This window comes from Eurosta solidaginis, chromosome 5 (assembly GCF_040869045.1).
Source record: "Eurosta solidaginis isolate ZX-2024a chromosome 5, ASM4086904v1, whole genome shotgun sequence".
Lineage (NCBI taxonomy): Eukaryota > Metazoa > Arthropoda > Insecta > Diptera > Tephritidae > Eurosta > Eurosta solidaginis.
In genome coordinates, this window is record NC_090323.1 from 133,440,070 (window position 1) to 133,459,161 (window position 19,092).

At 40.9% G+C, this 19,092-nt stretch overlaps 1 protein-coding gene across 2 annotated transcripts in view; it reads right to left on the bottom strand.

The window, feature by feature from the left end:
* Nucleotides 1-5,568: 5,568 nt before the first annotated feature.
* Nucleotides 5,569-19,092, bottom strand: part of LOC137254634 (uncharacterized) — a 68,856-nt gene continuing 55,332 nt past the window's right edge. For both annotated transcript variants that reach the window (XM_067792457.1, XM_067792456.1), the window contains one exon: nucleotides 5,569-7,066. In XM_067792457.1, coding sequence (XP_067648558.1) covers nucleotides 6,476-7,066 — 591 coding nt within the window. In that variant the 3' untranslated portion in view covers nucleotides 5,569-6,475. The remainder of the gene's footprint in view (nucleotides 7,067-19,092) is intronic.

Consider the following 19,092-nt stretch of genomic DNA (forward strand, 5'->3'; position numbering starts at 1 on the left):
TTGTTATGGCTGGAGGCTTTGGCTTCGACTTGCACTGTTGTTGCACTGCTATTTGCTTGTTTTGTGGTTGCGTTAATTGGGCTGGTATAAAAGTATCTCGATGAATTGAGTTTAGCCGCGCAGCGGTATTTAACACTTTTGGCTTTCATGTACTCAATTTCAGAGGCCGCCATTTTACACACACGCCGTGGAAAATGCAATTGCACCCAATGCATACAATTTGGTTTTGGTCAGAGCGGTCGATTTTACCTTTGCACAATACGCAATTCATGTTTATATTTAGTTATTTATAGATTTAGCAGTAACACTTTATGTATATATCAATGTTTATTAGAAATTAGCGTTCTTATAAATTGTTTAATTTTATACTTTTAACACTATTGGTTGTGTATACTAAGCGCGCACCCCACAGCACAAAGCTAACACGTCCGTACTTGGCGACGCACAGTGGCGCCTCTGACGTTAAAGCATGGCAAATATCAAAAAATCATGAAAGCGTTCGCTAAATCTAATACATGTTTCTAATAGAGAATTTTCCAGGGATCAAGAATATACAAATTTACAAAATTACAGTTTACCAGGTAGAGCCACTCAAAGTTGACGAATTTTCAACATTGGGAAAAATTTGAAATTTTTCTTCTTTTTCGTTGTATTTAAAATGGTTTTGTGAGTAAATAAGGCGGCCAGTTGTCGTTGTCTTGTATAGCAATTAAAGATAATTTAATTTAGGATTGAACCAAAAAAAATTGTTTTTTTTTTTGTTAAAAGTTGGCGGATATACCTGTTTTTCGAAATACCTATTTTTAGGCCCTTTTTAAAACTTTGATGGAAAAAAAAATTTTAAAATATGTGCTCCGTCAAATTAACACTAGTTATTTGTGAAATATTCAGTTACCTAAATTCATAAAGTCTACCTGCGTCCAGCTGCAACTTCACTTTTTACATCAAATAAAGTTAAACAACCTTGGGCATAAATACGCGCCTGAGCAGGTATATATAATTCAGTACGGCCGTAAGGTCGTTTTTGTTACTGGAACTTGTTAACAACATACATTTTTTTACTTACGAATTGTATACCTGAAATTCATTTTAATAATTTGAGTAGGTATATAAAGCTATACATCATACAATGCACATTATCATTCGTCTTTTGGAGATTAAGGAACTAAGTATTCTGTTTACTTAAACAAAGTGAATAGTATTTTTAAATATAGTTCACAGATTAATATTTAGTCAGATACACTCGAAGCCAATTCTAATATGTATCTAGAAAACTTGAAACTATTTGCGGTGTTTAAATCTTCAAAGTCAAGACAGGACTTAGTTGAGGCTATTATGAGAGAATTAGCGAGTGAAACAAGCATTAAAGAAAAGGAAGGCCTGGAAGAAAAAATTGGTTTACAATACATTATGATAGAAAGAAAATGGAAGGACGTCTATCGTAACAATTCAAAATTTCTAAGTAAGCATGAAAAGTGGCTAGCTGACAAAACTTTTTTGGACTAAGAAACGCCTAGCACGTCAACCAATCCAACTATAGGGAGACCAACAAAACCCATAAAAGAGTGTTCTACCCACACAAGGAAAAGGAAGCTGTCTGATACCACAAAAGCTATGGCCACGACTCATCTTTCAGAAGCACTGGCTATTAAATATAAAAAAGACGAAGAAAACGTGAAGTCTCATATAACAGAAGCAGTTGCGGTAGCAAGTCCAGTGCGACTGATGAGTATCAAAAACAGCATTCCCACACCACCAAATGCGCTACCTAGGAAATACACTCCCGAAGAAGCTTTGGCGCTGTTTATAGATATCGGTTTAACGAAGAAAAAATATATTATATTGCGTAAGTCTTATTGGAACGTAATGCCGATATTTTACCTGGATACAAAACAAATTCTTCAAGCCAAGAAAGAAGCAGTTCCTCTAAATCCCAAAATAACCGAAGTATCAGCTAAAATTGAGCTACAAAACCTAATGGATCATACGTCTACACGACTCCTTCAAAGTTTTACTGAAGAAAAGTTGAAATCACTGCCAAAGGAGCTAGCATTGATAACTAAGTGGGGCTGTGATGGATCATCAGGCGCATGTAAACAAAGAATAAATGTAGACGATGAAACAATTACAGATAAAAATATGTTTATGGCTTCTATTGTTCCATTACGACTAAAAGAATATTGGAAAAATCCACGTCCGTCATCAGCTATATTGTGCCGCCCGATATTATTTAAATACGAGAAGGAGTCTTCGGAACTCATAAATGCTACAGTGAGTGATATAAAAAATCAAATTGCCAAATTAGAACCAACAATAATTGAAATTGAAGAGGGGAATGTCATTACAATACAGCATGATTTTCTTCTAACAATGGTCGATGGAAAAGTTTTGAACTTAATAACAAATACGACATCTACAATGAAATGTCCAATTTGTAAGAAGAGCCAAAAGGACTTAGAAAATCGTGGTAATTCAATAACTGACGAACTAAATTTTGAGTATGGAATATCTCCTTTGCATGCTAGGATAAGATGTATGGAATTTGTTTTGAAGCTGGCTTATACACTACCACAACAAGGAGAAGTTTTCGACGACAATACAACATGTAAGGAGAAACAAAACAGGAGAAAAAATATAATTCAGGATGCATTCTATAAAGAAATTGGCCTTAGAGTTGACTGTCCAAAGTATGGATACGGAAAAACAAATGATGGTAACTCCTAAAGATTTTTGAAAACGATGAAGTGACTGCTCGAATAACAGGAGTTGATAGAGATATTGTGAAAAGATTGGAAGTAATTTTAAATATTTTAAACTGCCATGAATCAGTTAACGACCCAAATTTGGAGAATATGCATCTAAAACTACAGAGTTGCTGCATCAAAAGTATCCTGAGAAGAAACTTACGCCAAAGGTACATAAAATTTTAGCACATGGAAAAGATTTAATAGAGTATCAGTGCTTACCATTAGGAGAATTGTCTGAAGAAGCTCAAGAATTTAAGAACAAGGACTACACAAGATATAGATGTATGATCACCTGCAAAGTATCACGAGGTAGACAAAACGAAATTTATTTTAAAGCTTAGGCATTTCGCCTTCAAACGAGTATTAAATTTTTATAGAAATCAATACGTCTATCGAGTTTGGTACAAATTGGTAAAGCGGTTACTAAGATCAAACTTTTTAGCATAAATGGGTAGTGCCACTCCCTTTTTCCAAAATTCGTTGGTTGTTTAATCTTTAGCTCAAATAAAATTTCATTGAATCACTTTCAATAACTTTTAGTTATTAATAAAATACATATTTGGCTTGTAAATTAAAATAAAAAACATGTACAATTTTACGATGAATTTTGAAGCACCTTGTTATTGTGGCACCGAAAACGGACATTTGAGTTTTATAAGAGTATTGCCATTTAAAAGAAACAATACGTCTATCGATTTTGGTAATTATTGATTACGTGATTACTTAGATACAACTTTTTATCATAAGTGGGCAGTGCCACGCAAACAAAATAACAAAATCATTAGTTTATCTTATTTAATGCTCAAATACGTCATTATAAGACAAATCTATTTTTTTTTATTTTTTACTAAAAACATTTTGTTTTTGCATTTTTCTAAAAATTTTCGACTATAACAAATTTTTGTGAAGCACCCTGTATCTGTGACATTTTGAGCTTTCACACAATAAAACTTCAAATAATTAGCTTTCATTTGCATTTTAAATTTTTTAAATATCTTCATTGGTTCAAAAGTTATGATTTTTGCAAGAAAAAACTCAAAATGCGCCACTGTGCGACGATCAAATGTAATATATATTATTGATATATATTCTTGATATGACCATAGAAGCACAGGATAAACACCCGCTGGGATAGAGGAGGATCCTGTCTGTCCACACTGTCCCTTCGAATTGGAAAGCGCAGAACATGCACTGTTTCACTGTCCTCGTTTTCCCGGCGAGACTCTCTGTACACAGAGTTTTTGGAGGAGTCTTCCATTAGGAATTTGGTTCCCCTAATGTGCGGGCGTATAGATTGTTGGACTGCTGTGAGCGAGATGGCCTTTATAGTTATAACGCAATTGACGCATGGTGAAAGAGAGCGCAGAGAAATGCGCATACGAAGTAGTGGCGACTAAATCGCTATACCCATTTCGAATATATCGGACCAATTTTCGACATGAACAATAAATGGTCTAGACAGTCTTAAAAGAGTAGAAAATGAAGTAACTGCGAGGCAGATGAGAGCTTTTCATGGCAGAAATACACTCGGAGTGCTTGCGAAACACTGCCGAGGGGCGACCTCGCTTAGAGAAATTGTCTTCTAATTGAAAAACCTTATTTCTAAAATTTTGATGTTGCTTTGCCCGGGGTGTGCCCTGAGTTCGGTGTGGTAGGCGGTGGCCCCCAACGTCCAATTATTATTATTATCTATGGCAATTTGACAAAACAACCTATACTGAGTTAAGATAAAAGTAATATTTTGGCTGTTTAACAGATACTCGTTACAAAACCCCCAAATTATTTATTCATAACCCTAGCACTTAATGGCTGCTACAAAATATAGGAAGCCCCAATCGTGAAATGCTAATAGCATAAGTCAATTTACGACATATTACCTCTAGATATATTGTTTTATGAAATTTCTACATATTAATGAACGTAAGACCATGTTGCAAATAACGAAATTTTCTTCACCTTATCGCTAATTAGCTAGTGTTCCCATTGCTTAGACCATCTCTAGGTTTTGGGGTTTTATATCAATTGGAAACACGCAATAAAAGAGAAACATTAGATATGTAGTAAATAGTATACAAAATGGTTGACCGAAAAAATTTATGGGATGGGGCATATGTAGATTTATTTTTATAGATTAGTCCTTGCATAAGCGGAAATATAAATTTCGTTCTATTTTATTCAAGCTAAAAATTTCAAACTGATTTTTTTAGTTTTCTCTCCTAAGAGTCGATATTTCCGGACATTACTATAATTGAAGAAAAATGTTTTTCCAATGCTCATTTTTGTTAAGGAAGCCAAAGGTATTCCTTTTCTATTTTAACATCACACTAATTCAAAATGGTATTCAATGGGTTGTGAAGCGCAACTCTCTCAAGGGGTTGCCAGCGCAATATATAGCTTCTCCAACCCAATTGTCAACCTCACCTACCCGCGGCGAATCCTGTTTCATTAACAGACGAGACTCTGGCGACCCCAAGCTCCTCATGGAACTAGAGGGTGGGGAGGGAGGGATGGCCTTGAAGGTTTAATGTGGTCGTAGTATAAATCGTTCCCGAGATGGTCGAGCTAGTACCTTAATGGTGCTTTGTTACCGGAACGTACCGGATCTATATCCGGCAAAGGACCATCAACATCGATAACACTCCCCAAAGCCTTCGGGGAGTGTCTTTATCGTTAATACAACAACAACAACTAATTCAAAATTTCCAAATTGGAAAAGCGGAATTTCAACCGCCGGTAGAGATCCCTAAATTTCAGTTTCGCTCATCTTGGGCCAGCCTAATATTTTCAACCAAATAATCGGAATCTTGAGGAACAACAAGAGTATGAGAATTTTTCTTTATTCAAACGATCTCTGGTCTTGATGGTTTACAATTAAGATAATACAATTTATTTCAACTACATACAAACTTACTATATTGTATGTATCGCAATAGCAACATTTATTTTAAATTTATATGAACATGAAATTTTCAAATTAGTATAAATTCAATGAGTGTAGGGTATGTTCGGAAATGCCATATGCACAGTAATACAGAAGCCTCCTCATTCCTCAAATGTAGAACGAAAGCTTTGTCTTTAACAACCTAATATATCCTAATTTTATCATTATGTTTATTTGTGGAAGATACATTTCCATTTTCACATATTGAATAACAAGAACGTAGTTGCATTTCCGAACACATCCATATATATATGATGGTTATGAATTAACTTGAAAAAGAAAAAAAGAACAATGTGGAGTATACATTTATACAGTACTTTTGCTGTATCGAAAATTAAACGGGCTGCTCGTCATTATAAATTATATTTCAGGAACATAAAAAGTTTATTTGAGCACTACAAGAGTTCATTCTGGTTATTATTAAATGGAGGTGCTGAGGGAGCGAACGATAATGAAGTTGACAAAAACTAACAGTAGCCACATCAATGAAATAAAACGGAAAGGAAGAAAGCAGTTTGCATATCGCGTCTGAGGTGCACATCTTTCGTCAAGTTCGACATAAAATTACTGTTCAATCCACTTCATTTTGATATTTCCGGACGGACTGTTGTTGTAGCAGTGTTCCGGCCAGACTAATTAGTAGAAGTACGAAAGTCGTACAACATATATACATAAAATAACATACATATGTATAATCAAATCAAACGTCAATTGCAAAACGATGTTTCGTGAATTAAAACTAAGAGTGATATTAATAGAACTAACTTTATATGATATAAATAAATTTTTAGTTCTGTACAGGCAACGGAGGAGGCGGATAAGCATACATATTGCCAGACGTAGCTCCATATCCAGAGGGAACGGCATGAGCACTTGCTGAATGATGTTGAGGAGGTGGGTGTGAGTAAGCGCCAGCCGAAGCCGAGGCTGCAGCCCTCGGAGGTGGACCCCGATGGTTTGGTGGTGGTTGATGGTGCGTATTAGCTCCATATGATATACGGGGTGGAGGCTGTGGGTAGCTTGTGGATTGCGATGGCTGATGCTGGGGATTAAAACGCGAACGCTTATCAGCACCATCTGTTGCAGCACCAGCGTAAGGCTTACGTTCATAGCTTGACTGGGGAGGAGCAGCTGAGAAACGTGATGGGGGACCGCTCGGTCGTTGATACATTGAACCCCCATTTGCTGGTTGTGGTGGACGTTGTTGGTATGATGAACCTGCACCAGTATTTGTATTTCCATATGGGCGATTGCCACGATTTGCATAACCACCGGCATTTCCCATATTATTGGAACTACGATTTTGATAGCCACCACGAGAATTGCGCTTATTATAGCCCGAAGATGAAGCCATTTCGACCAGTCGTGGATTAATGACCTGAAAATATATTTAAAAGCAAGTAGAAATTATATAAATAAATATGTTTTTATTATTAAATAAACTTTAAGACTAACATAAAGAGGAACACTAGCTGCTATAGAGTATGTATCGACGTAACATACAAAAACACTTTCAAAATTTCTTACGAAAATAGCTCACGAAAAGTAGCAATTTCGGACAATGGCTGACGAAAACTAGCAATTTTTTTTGTTTTCCTACCTATTTGGTTGTTGGGAGAATAGCTTTCGTTGGAAAAGGGCGTGCATTATATATATATTTATTTTAACATATTAAAGAAGTTTTCGTGCTTTTACTTTATAAGCATATGTACATAACAAATAATCAAACGGTTCATACGTGAATTTTGTAATAGTAGCGAAGTGCGTGGGAGAAACGGTTTATACATACTTTATCAACTATTTAAATTTTCTGTGCTGAATTTTTCAATAATGTCGGATGATGATGTGACTGTGGGCTGTGTTTGCAAAATTAAAAAAAAACGGGAAGAGGAAAATACAAAAACAAACTGACCATCTGCTTCTGTAGTTGAGAGTGCCATACAAAAACTTATAGAGTTGGAGAATAAGCTATCAAAGCGAATGGATGAAGAACTATCCGCGATTGCTGCCGGCATCGCACTGCTTGAAGCGAATTTGAAGAAAGCAGAGGCGGACATTGCTGCCATGCAAAAACAAATTGCTAATGTATGTAACAACAAAAAATCGCAAGACGTTGCTGCTGATGCTGTTGTGTTTGGTGTGCCATTCTATGAAGTTGAGAATCTAAAGGGCATATACAATCAAGTATGCATGTCAATCGACTACGCGACATTTTTCGAACAAAGAAATCAGCTTCGAACCCTAATAGTGCCATTATTGTGAAATCGCACTTTACATGCCCACTGCTTTAGATGGTTTAGCACGACCGATGGCATCCTCAACCTCTTTGGCGGTGATGGTAATTGGGGACGCGCTGAATTTATGTTTATGTGTGCGTCTGTTGGCCCTCCGTCTAGCTTTGTCAACCGTAGAATGCATTATATTATGTCGGCAGAAAGCGCTCGCGCATTTTTTCGCATCCGACAGCACTTTATCGCCAAAGGCGATGGAAATTTTGTCATTGGGCTTAGACGGATTCGACAGCAACTTTACGGTGGGCCAAAGTTTACCTACACCGGCAGAGAGGTTACAACGGCTTAGGTGCTCCTCCCATCTCGCCCGCTTGTGTTCATCCACAAGCATTCTGATGCGTTGGTATATATCCCTTATTTGGGGATCGCCGGGATCGAGCTGTCTTATAGATCTATATATGTCACGATCTATCGCTAAGTTTGCGGCGAATTTCGGGAATTCTACCGGCGGGAATGAAGCGAGCCGAGGCGGATTCAATGACCTTGCGGATAGTACGCTCCCCTTGGCGGGCATCAATCGGGATAGGAAGGGCAGCAAAGCGGTTGTCTGTAAAGGATTTTTATTCGTCCCACTTTCCTTTTTTAAAGTTTATGAAAGTGCGTTTTTCCGGGTCGGATGCCAATGTTACCATCGGTTGCCAGTTGACCCAGTTTACGAGTCCTGCGCTCACGATTGATATATCCGGCGAACTGTGACAGCTTCCTACCATACGTGTGGGGGCGTCTCCGTTTATTGTGCAGAACGTCGTTTCTTCTATTTGATCCGCCAACATCTCACCCCTACTGTCTGCCTGCATGTTTGAATGCTATAGATCGTGATGGGCATTGAAATCGCCCAAGATAATGCGATTATTTCCAGTGAGTAAAGTGCTGATATTAGGGCGGTATCCACTGGGGCAACAGGTGGCAGGAGGGATGTAGATGTTGATGATTTCTAGGTTTGCATCACATGACCGAACAGATAAGCCTTAACGTTCTAAGACACTGTCCCTGCGGCCGATGTCGGGATCAAATATATGATATTGCACAGAGTGGTGTATGATCATCGCGAGGTGTATGATTTCCGCTCTCGCGATCTTTTCTGTGGACATTATACCCAGAACAGGTCTGCAGAGCAGATCTTGCTGTGAGTTTAGTATCTTGAATCGCAGCAATGCGGATGTTGTGCCGCTTCATGAAATCGACTATCTCCGTGATCTTCCCAGTTAATCCATTACAGTTTAACTGCAGAATTCTGAAATGCAACGAGGGAGACGTCGTCACTCTCTGAGTAAGTGACGGGTGATTACGCCTGGGTTTTGAAAGGCTAGGACGCAACTGCTGTTGTGGCCCTGGGAATGGACGTCCTTGGGTAAGCATTGGTGTACCCGGTGTAGTTGGCTATGCGGTCTGGCAACATGGCGCAATGAAACCCGGCGGGGGGTTGCCTTCGCGGAGACTAGAACATCTAGGATAGTGGCACCGTCCAAGGCAGGCGCTGCATTAGGCGGATGTCGTAAACATATATATTCTGTGCTGGAAAACGGTGCAAAAGGTGGTAGGGACTAAGAGCTTGTTTCCCTGACCTACGCGATTGCTGCTAGAAAGGAGGGGGAGAGAAGACGGGGCAGGGGCTGCTGCTCGGCATTGCTTCCGACTCTACTACGGAGATTTTAGGTGTGAGTGGGAGCAGCCGTATGAGTTGGTAGCGCTGTGGGGCGCGAGCAGCAGCGGGTACTTGTTGTGGCTTGCTGAGCGTGAACAGCAAGGAGCCACAAAAGATTTATAGAAGTTACGTGGACGTCGGGTTTTGCGATCAAGCCCAGAACAACCTGTCCGATGCAACCATCCCTTACACGAGACACACTGACAAGAGTATGAACGTCCTAAAAAGATTCTTTTCCGGCAGACGCAGCAAAACTATTTCTCAGGACCGGGGTCAGGAGACGGACCCGGATTGGATTCGATACCTTGTGGGAGCAAGAGAATATGGAGCAGTCCCGCTGCAAGGAGCTGCTGGGAGGATGGGAATTTGTGGGAGGGACGCAACAAATTAAATGGGGTTACACTGAAATGACAGTCCTTGGTCGAGAAAATCCCGAGTCGCTCCGGTACATATAACCGACTGCCTTGGGAAGCGCCCAAGAACGATCTTGTCTTGTTGCTTTCTAATAAGCGAATGAACTACGCTAAACAATGCACAAGTGATGTGCGCTATCATCGCGCTCTCACTAACACATCTGCATTTCCATTTTGCCAAAGTCTGGTTTATATCGATCCAATGGTAGTAATCGTTTGCTTAAAGTTGCCTTCACTAGTTTTTGTCGTGATTGTGGCTAAAGCGGCAATTACCCACCGACGTGTGCCGTACGTACGGACGTTTGTCGTACGAAACACGTTTGACCGAACCCTCAAGCCCGTAGGAATCAATATGTGCGCCTGTGTACATGTACATAACATATTTGTGTGTGTATTGTTTACAGACAAGCACTGTTGCCATTGACCATTTTGCATGTATACTTATGGAAACATGAACTTTTTCCAATTTAATTTTTGATGTTGTAAAAGGCTGGAATTAATATTAGATAAATATAAATAGATTACATATTTATAATCTGCACTTTTACATAATTATTTCGAATTATTTTCACAATTTTTCAAACTTTAATTAGGTGTTTTTGCATAAAACTGCAAACGGTCAAAAATTAGCGCACAAAGTTCTACTAGGCAACTCTGTCTAGTGAGAGATCGATCAGCTGATGCGGCAGTTACCCACTGACGTGTGCCGTACGTAAGGACGTTTGTCGTACGAAGCACGTTTGACCGAACTCTCAAGCCCGTAGGAATCAATGTGTGCGTCTGTGTACATGTACATAACATATTTGTGTGTGTATTGTTTACAGATAAGCACTGTTGCCATTGGCCATTTTGCATGTATGCTTATGGAAACATCAACTTTTTCCAATTTAATTTTTGATATTGTAAAAGGCCGGAATGCATATTAAATAAGTATAAATAGATAAAATATTTATAAGCAGCACTTTTACATAATTATTTCGAATTATTTTCACAATTTTTCAAACTTTAATTAGGCATTTTTGCATAAAATTGCAAACGGTCAAAAATTAGCGTACAAAAGTTTACTAGGCAACTCTGTCTAGTGAGAGAGCGATCAGCTGACACGTTCTTACGGAAAAAATCAAAATAGTTTTGATTTCTACGTTCCGGGCTACGTACGTACGGGCGTTGCACGTCGGTGAGTTTCCGTTTACATTGTACACTCATAAGATAGGTCGTGTCAGCTGACACGTTTTTGGTACGTACGTTCGTGAGTAACTGCCGCATGACACGTTCTTACGGAAAAAATCAAAATTGTTTTGATTTCTACATTCCGGGCTACGTACGTACGGGCGTTGCACGTCGGTGAGTTTTCGTTTACATTGCACACTCATAAGATAGGTCGTGTCAGCTGACACGTTTTTGGTACGTACGTTCGTAACTGCCGCATAACACAACTGAACAGAATGGCTTTGATGATTGTAGTGTTGCTCACCAAAAAGGGCTCAATGTTGTGCACTTCAATGCACGCAGCTTGAACTCTGAAAAAAATGGACGTCGTGAGAAAAACGTTGGAATATTCGTCTGTGGATATGTCGGAAACCTGGTTTCATTGTGATACGAGCGACTCACTTTTTGATATTAATAGCTACACGCTCTATCGTAATAATAGAAAGAATAGAATGGGTGGGGGTGTTGGTGTGTATTTCAAGTAATATTTAAAGACTAGAGTAATTTTTTGTTCATCCGGTACCAATGTGGAATTCTTTCTTATTGAACTATCTTGTCCTACATCTAAAATACTCGTATCCTGTGTTTATAGTCCTAGTAAATATTGCAATATTAGTGAATTTTTTAATGTCCTGTCCTCTTATGATGTTGACTATGGTAATAATATTATTGTTTGTGGTGATTTCAATATCAATTTGCTTTGTAGTGACTTATGTACTTCGCGTCTATTGGAGGAAGTCTCTAGTGTTGGTATATCGTTTGTAAATGTTAAATGTACCGACGAGGTATGGGAAAAACTGTTGTCCAAGTCTTATTATTTTATGGTATCTGACCCTAGTATTGCCTTAAAATTTTACCAATTGTCTTTTGTATCTGACCATTACATGATTTTCTGTTGTTTCGATATACACCCTGACTATAATAATGTAGTGAATCGTCCGTATAGTATGTTGAATGTTGATCGGCTGGTAGATATTTCCCAAATTAACTGGACTGCATGTTGGGGTCTTTGCTCGGTTAATGAGAAGCTTATTTTACTCAATGATAACTTACTACAAACTTTTATATCTCACATTCCGATGCGCACGAATGTACACACGGCCCCTTCTTCTCCATGGTTTAATAGAGTAGTCTTGAACGCAATCAGAAAGCGTAACAAATTATATTCTGCCTGGAAGAGAATACGCACGGTAGAGAAATGGAGAGCATTTAAAGCTGCCAGAAATGAAGTCACTCTCGTTATCAAGCAGGCAAAACGTAAATATTTTTCCAAAAAGTTGGACCCTGCACTTCCATGCAGTGTTTTGTGGCGAAATCTTAGAAATCTTAAGATACATGCTAGTGGCAATATTGAGTGCTCGCTTGAACCCGCCCTTATGAATGACGCATTTGTTAGCCGTGCCTCTCCCTCTTGCTCTCCCACCCCTCATCCGAGCTATTCGTGCCGTGTTAACTATGCTGGGTAAATGTTTGAGTTTAGTGCTGTGTCTGAACTGGACGTTGCTAAATGTGTGTTTAAAATACGATCTAAAGCAGTTGGGTGGATGGAATTCCTATTAAATTTATTAAAATTATTATGCCTACCATCCTACCAACACTCACACATGTTATAAATCACATCTTCACCACATCCTGCTTTCCTGATGAGTGGAAAATTGCGACGGTGATTCCTGTAGCTGTCCCTGAATGGGATTGGTGCAGATGCCCGGCTGGTTGATGTCCTGGTCAAAGCAAAATCTGACATCACCGCCATCCAAAAAAATGCGTTGGACGAAGCAAGGAAGAAAGATCAAAAATTGTGACATCTATTGGAGTGGCCATACGAATAAGCGCAGTTTCGGCGTCGGATTCGTGATGGGAGAGACTTTGTCGCCAAGTTCTGGCGTTCACGCCTGTGGACGAGGGTCTCGTCGCTATCCGAATAAAAGCAAAATTCTTTAATATATCATTCATCTGCGCACATGCGCCGACAGAAGAGAAAGACGATGAGGTGAAAGACAATTTTATGAACAATTAGAACACACATACGAGCGCTGCCCCCGTCATGATATAAAAGTCGTGCTTGGCGACTTTAACGCCAGGGTGGGCAAAGGTGTTTTTGGCCCTACATTCGGAAAGTTCAGCCTACACAATGAAACTTCTCCTAACGGACTGAGGCTGATTGACTTTGCCGGTGCTCGAAACATGGTCATATCCAGCACGAGGTTCATGCATAAAAAGATACATCAAGCTACATGGCTGTCTCCTGATCGAAATACTCGCAATCAAATCGACCACGTTGTGATAGACGTGTTTTAGATGTGCGCACGATCCGAGGACCTAACATCAACTCGGACCATTATCTCGTTGCAGTCAAAATACGCACCCGCCTCAGCGCGGCTAAAACCAAGGAACAAAAAAGACAAGGAAAGATAGACGTCGAAAAGCTTCAATCACAACAGACTGCCAATGGAGCCAGCTAGCCTGTCATCAGCATAGCTTTAGAAAACTCCATAGCACCACCACCGCGCTATTAGCACCCAGATAAATTGCGGTTTAAACCAGAAGCCCCACCCTAGAACAGTACTCGTGGCGCTAGACCTATCAATGGCTTTTGATACGGTCAACCATGGCACGTTACTGCAAGACTTAGAAGGGTCTACCCTTCCCCCATGTCTTAAAAGGTGGACCGCAAATTATCTAGGTGGTCGGCAGGCATCGGTGCAATTCCGAAACGAAACATCAAAGCCAAGAAGAATTAAACAGGGGGTGCCACAGGGTGGTGTCCTATCCCCTTTTGTTTAATTTTTACATATAAAAACTACCTTCGCCACCGGAAGGAGTTACCATCGTTTCTTACGCCGATGACTGCACAATAATGACCACAGGCCCAGGCCCACAGATAGATGAGCTTTGCAACAGAATAAACGGCAACCTCCCTGATCTCTCCAGTTTTTTCGCCTCGCGAAACCTGGCATTATCACCGACTAAATCATCCGCGACCTTATTTACAACGTGGACGTCCCAAACGACGACCATTTTGAATATCCACGTCGATGGCACTAAGCTACCGACTGTCCTACACCCCAAAATCTTGGGTGTCACGTTTGATCACGATCTACATTTTGGTGAGCACGCAGCCTCAATTGTTCCGAAAATCCAGAGCCGTAATAAAATCCTCAAATCCCTTGCTGGCAGTACTTGGGGAAAAGACAAAGAAACGCTCATTACCACATACAAAGCAATTGGCCAGCCGTTTGCGTGCTACGCGTCCCCTATATGGTCGCCAAGCCTAAAAACTACCCACTGGAAGAAGCTACAGGCCTGCCAAAATACTGCGCTCAGAACCGCCACGGGCTGTCTTCTTATGTCCCCAGAACACCATCTACATAATGAGGCGAGAATACTCTCCATTAGGAAGAGAAGCACTTCGTACTGCCTCCGAGTAAAAAATTGGTTACCGGCGGCCACGAAAAAACAACTGGTACGATGAAGAATGCCGCGTTGCAACCGAAAAAAAAACCCTGCCTGCAGGGCTATGTTAAAAGCGAGCGCAACTAGAGTGTGTGAACGCTATCGTGAGTTGAAAAGGGAAGCGAGACCCCTTTTCAGGAAGAAAAAAGCAGGAGCAGAAAGGCGTGAGTGCGAAGTGCTTGAGCTGCTAGCCACCAGGAATAACGCCCGAAAATTGTACCAAAAAATACGGCGACAGACGGAAGGTGGGGTTCAAGGGGTTGTGTAGCGCAATATATAGCTTCTCGAACCCAATTGTCAACCTCACCTTCGAGCGGCGAATCCCGTTTCACTAACAGACGAGGCTCTGGCGACCCCAAGCTCCTCATGGAACTTGGGGGTGGGGAGGGAGGGATGGCCTGAAGGTTTAATGTGGCCATATAAATCGTTCCCGAGATGGTCGGGCCAGCACCTTAATGGTGCTGTTACCGGAGCGTATCGGATCTGTATCCGACAAAGGACCATCAAATCGATAACACTCCCCAAAGCCTTCGGGGAGTAACCTAATCGCTACAACAACAACAACAACAACAGACGGAAGGTTTTAAGACCGGGGCAAACTCCTGTAGGAACGAAAACGGCGACCTTGTAACTGATGTCCACAGAGTGCTTAGATTATGGAGGGAACACTTCTCTGCTCTCCTAAATGGAGGCAGCGATTCACCGTGCAGAGATGACGAACCCGATCCCGCAATCGATGATGATGGAATATATGCCCCCCGCCCGATTATGACGAAGTTAGAATAGCAATAACCAGATTGAAAAACAAAAAGGCTGTGGGCGCTGCTGCAGCAGCTTCTTCGCAAAATATGGGCGGACGAGTGCATGCCCGACGATTGGAATCTAAGTGTTCTTTTCCCAGTCCACAAGAGGGATACTGCAAAATGGAATCAGCCTTCTTAATATCGCATATAAGGTCCTTTCAAGTGTATTGTGCGAAAGATTGAACCCACCATGAACCGGCTGATTGGACCTTATCAGTGCGGCTTCAGACCTGGTAAATCTACCATCGACCAAATTTTCACATTTTAAAGCCGCCTTCGACAGTACGAAAGGGATCTGCCTATATGCCGCTATGTCTGAATTTGGTTTCCCCGCAAAACTTATACGGCTGTGCAAAATGACGTTGAGCTACACCATCAGCTCAGTCAGAATTGGGAAGGACCTCTCCGAGCCGTTCGAAACTAAACGAGGTTTCAGACAGGGTGACCTATCGTGCGATTTCTTTAATTTGATGCTGGAGAAAATTAACTGCACTGGAACAATATTCTATAAAAGCGTGCAATTACTGGCATATGCTGATGACATTGATATAATCGGCCTGAACACCCGCGCTGTTAGTTCTGCTTACTCCAAACTGGAAAAATAAGCGGTAAAGATGGGTTTGATGGTGAATGAGGACAAAACGAAGTACCTGCTGTCATGGAGCAAAGAGTCAGCGCAGAAGCATGGACCATGACAACAGCAGATGAAGCGGCGTTGGGAGTGTTCGAGAGAAAAGTTCTTCGAAAGATTTATAGACCTCTACGCATTGGCGATGGCGAGTACCGAAGAAGATTTAATGATGGACTGTACGAGCTATTAAAACGCAGCGGCTGCGATGGCTAGGCCATATTATGCGAATGAAAGATGTTGCTCCGGCCAAGAAAGTGTTTCTATCGGAACCCGCCCATGGAAGCAGAGGTAGAGGGCGGCCCCCACTCCTTTGGAAGGACCAGGTGGAAAACGATTTAAACTCCCTTGGTGTGACCAATTGGCGCCGGTTGGTGGAGCGAAGGAGCGACTGGCGCGCCTTGTTGGGCGGCCATAACCGTTTAGACGGTTAAGCGCCAATTAAGTAAGATTCCTGTAGCTAAATCTGCCTCTGCGTGCAGTCCTAATGATTTCCATCCCATCAGTATTGTAAAGAATTTAGTGAAATTCCACTCATTCCAAATCCCCCGCCCACGCTCGAATCGCCAAACTGTTTATTAAATAACTCCAATATTCAATAATGCAAAAATGGTCTTAATTAGACTACTTTGAAAGTAGTTCACAATAACACTTGACTTCACAACCAATAGCGTGCTTTAATCAAACTGCTTACTGACTACTGAAGGTCTAGTAACTTCTCGAAATTCATGCTTGGTTACCATCCATATATGTACATATATGTTTGTAATTTATAGTCTCTCGCATAGCTATAAGCGTGTGTATATGTGAGTACTACTTCGGCTGATGATTACATCTTTGTGTGAGTTATCTCTTCGTTGCCTTGTATGTATTTGGTAAATGGTGATTAAAGGGCCAATTAATGGCGACTTATAACCATAAAACCATAACCAGATAAAACAGCTGATCGAACCTACCTAATGGAAATCAATGTAATCGATTAATGGTGCCATACCATAACGCTAACGCCATAACCATACTATAGCCAACCAATTGGTTTTTGATTTCTCGCCATATCCATAACCTAAAAATATTTGAGTTGGTTGTAGATTTTATTCCTTGTTTTCTTCATTTTTATGAAATTTTCACGATTTTTAGGTTAAGGCACCATTAATCGATCACATTGGAGATGGATATGGATATGGGTATGGTTACGACTATGGCGTTAGGGGTAAAGAAGTTTAATTAGCCCTTAACGTGTTTATATAGCTTGCTTAGCTGCCCTCCACCTAAGTCTGATCGTCCCGATCAGACAAATCGCTCGATCTAACCGCTGCTAACCAATCCAAATGAACCACCCTTCTATTTCGTGGTATCCCAATGGTTTGTATGCGGTAGATGGTATCACTGATCCTCTTCACAACTTTGTACGGGCCTTCCCAACTGTACCAAAATTTGGATGGAACACCTTTCCGCCGGTGAGGGTTGTATAGCAGTGCCAAATCTCCCTCCAAGAAACCTTCCGAATTATTGTTCTTGTCGTACCTGTGTTTCATCCTACTACTCATTATCCTGGACCGTTCCCTCACACTCTGTTGTTTGGCCAACGAACTACTTCGTAGAGCTTGTGCTTAACGGATTGGCTTCGTATAATCAGTATCGTTCCGACATTTCACAACAGTAGTGCGCCCTGGCTTGAAACCACCCTTGCATTCTTTCTGGGAAATTCTTTCGTTCGTTTTAGTGCATCCATTAGAGTTTATCAATGCCATCGTTTTTCTCGCAGGTATCTTTGATTTTGCTTTGTTTGGCCCATTCGTTGCATCAACCTTTCCCCGATCTAATGCCTTTGACTTTGGTGGTCGAATGGCTTCCACCAGCACTCGCTTACCGCTGAACCCTTTCTCCAAACTGAAGTTCAGTGGTACATCCTGGTTCTTATAGCGCATATTCCTTCTTTGCATGTCGATCCTGATGTCATGGTCAACTAAGAAGTCCACTCCCAATATGGCTTCATCAACGATCTCCGCCACAACGAATTTGTGTAGAACCGTGACCTTTCCAATTAAGACTTCACATATCACTTCTCCTCGGACTTTGTTATACTCGCCAGTGACCGTACGCAATCTTGCTCCAGGTAATAGTTTTACTCTCCTGTTGAACAAATCAGATCGGATTATAGAATGAGATGCGCCCGTATCTACAGTCAGTACACGTTCTTTGCCATCCACATTTCCTCTGACGGTAAGACTGCTCGATTTTCTTCCAATTTGTGAGATAGATATTACAGGACATTAAATAGCTGGGGCAAGTTTTCGATCTTTACATCCGACTCGCTCTTGCTTATCTCCTCCAGCTTTGCGTTTACGACCACCCATGCTGTTGGAACCACTAGGGTCAAGACCGCAATGACGTGCAATTTGATCTGGCTTCCCGTATTGGAAGCATTTGATTGATCGCTTTTGCGATCCTTTCAGCGCCTCTAATATTGTGTTCACCCAGTCTGGCCTTTCTACTTCCACACGGCGTGCTTTGAAAACTGGCTTACACAGAAGCGATGCTGTTTCCTGAGTCAATGCATGTGATACCGTTTCTGCAAATGTTGGCTTTGGGTTTGCGTATGTAGGTCGCTTTGTTTCGACGTCCCGTAAGCTATTTATAAAGCTCTGAATCTTTACCATTTCAGTGTATTCCATTTGCCAAATGAGCCAACCTTACAACATCCGAAGCAAACTCCTGCAATGTCTCATTCGCTTTTTGTAACGGTTTTGCAACTCAATTTGGTATATCTGTTTTCCATGATCGCTTCCATAACATCTCTCGACAGCGGCCATCTATGCTTCATAACTGTTCCGTTCGTACTCTGGAATAGTATGTAAGATTTCCGCTGCAGGCCCTTTCAATGCCACGAACAGTGCAGCAACTTTATCTTCCGCATTCCAGTTGTTCACTGTTGATTTCTTCTCAAATTGAAGCTTAAATA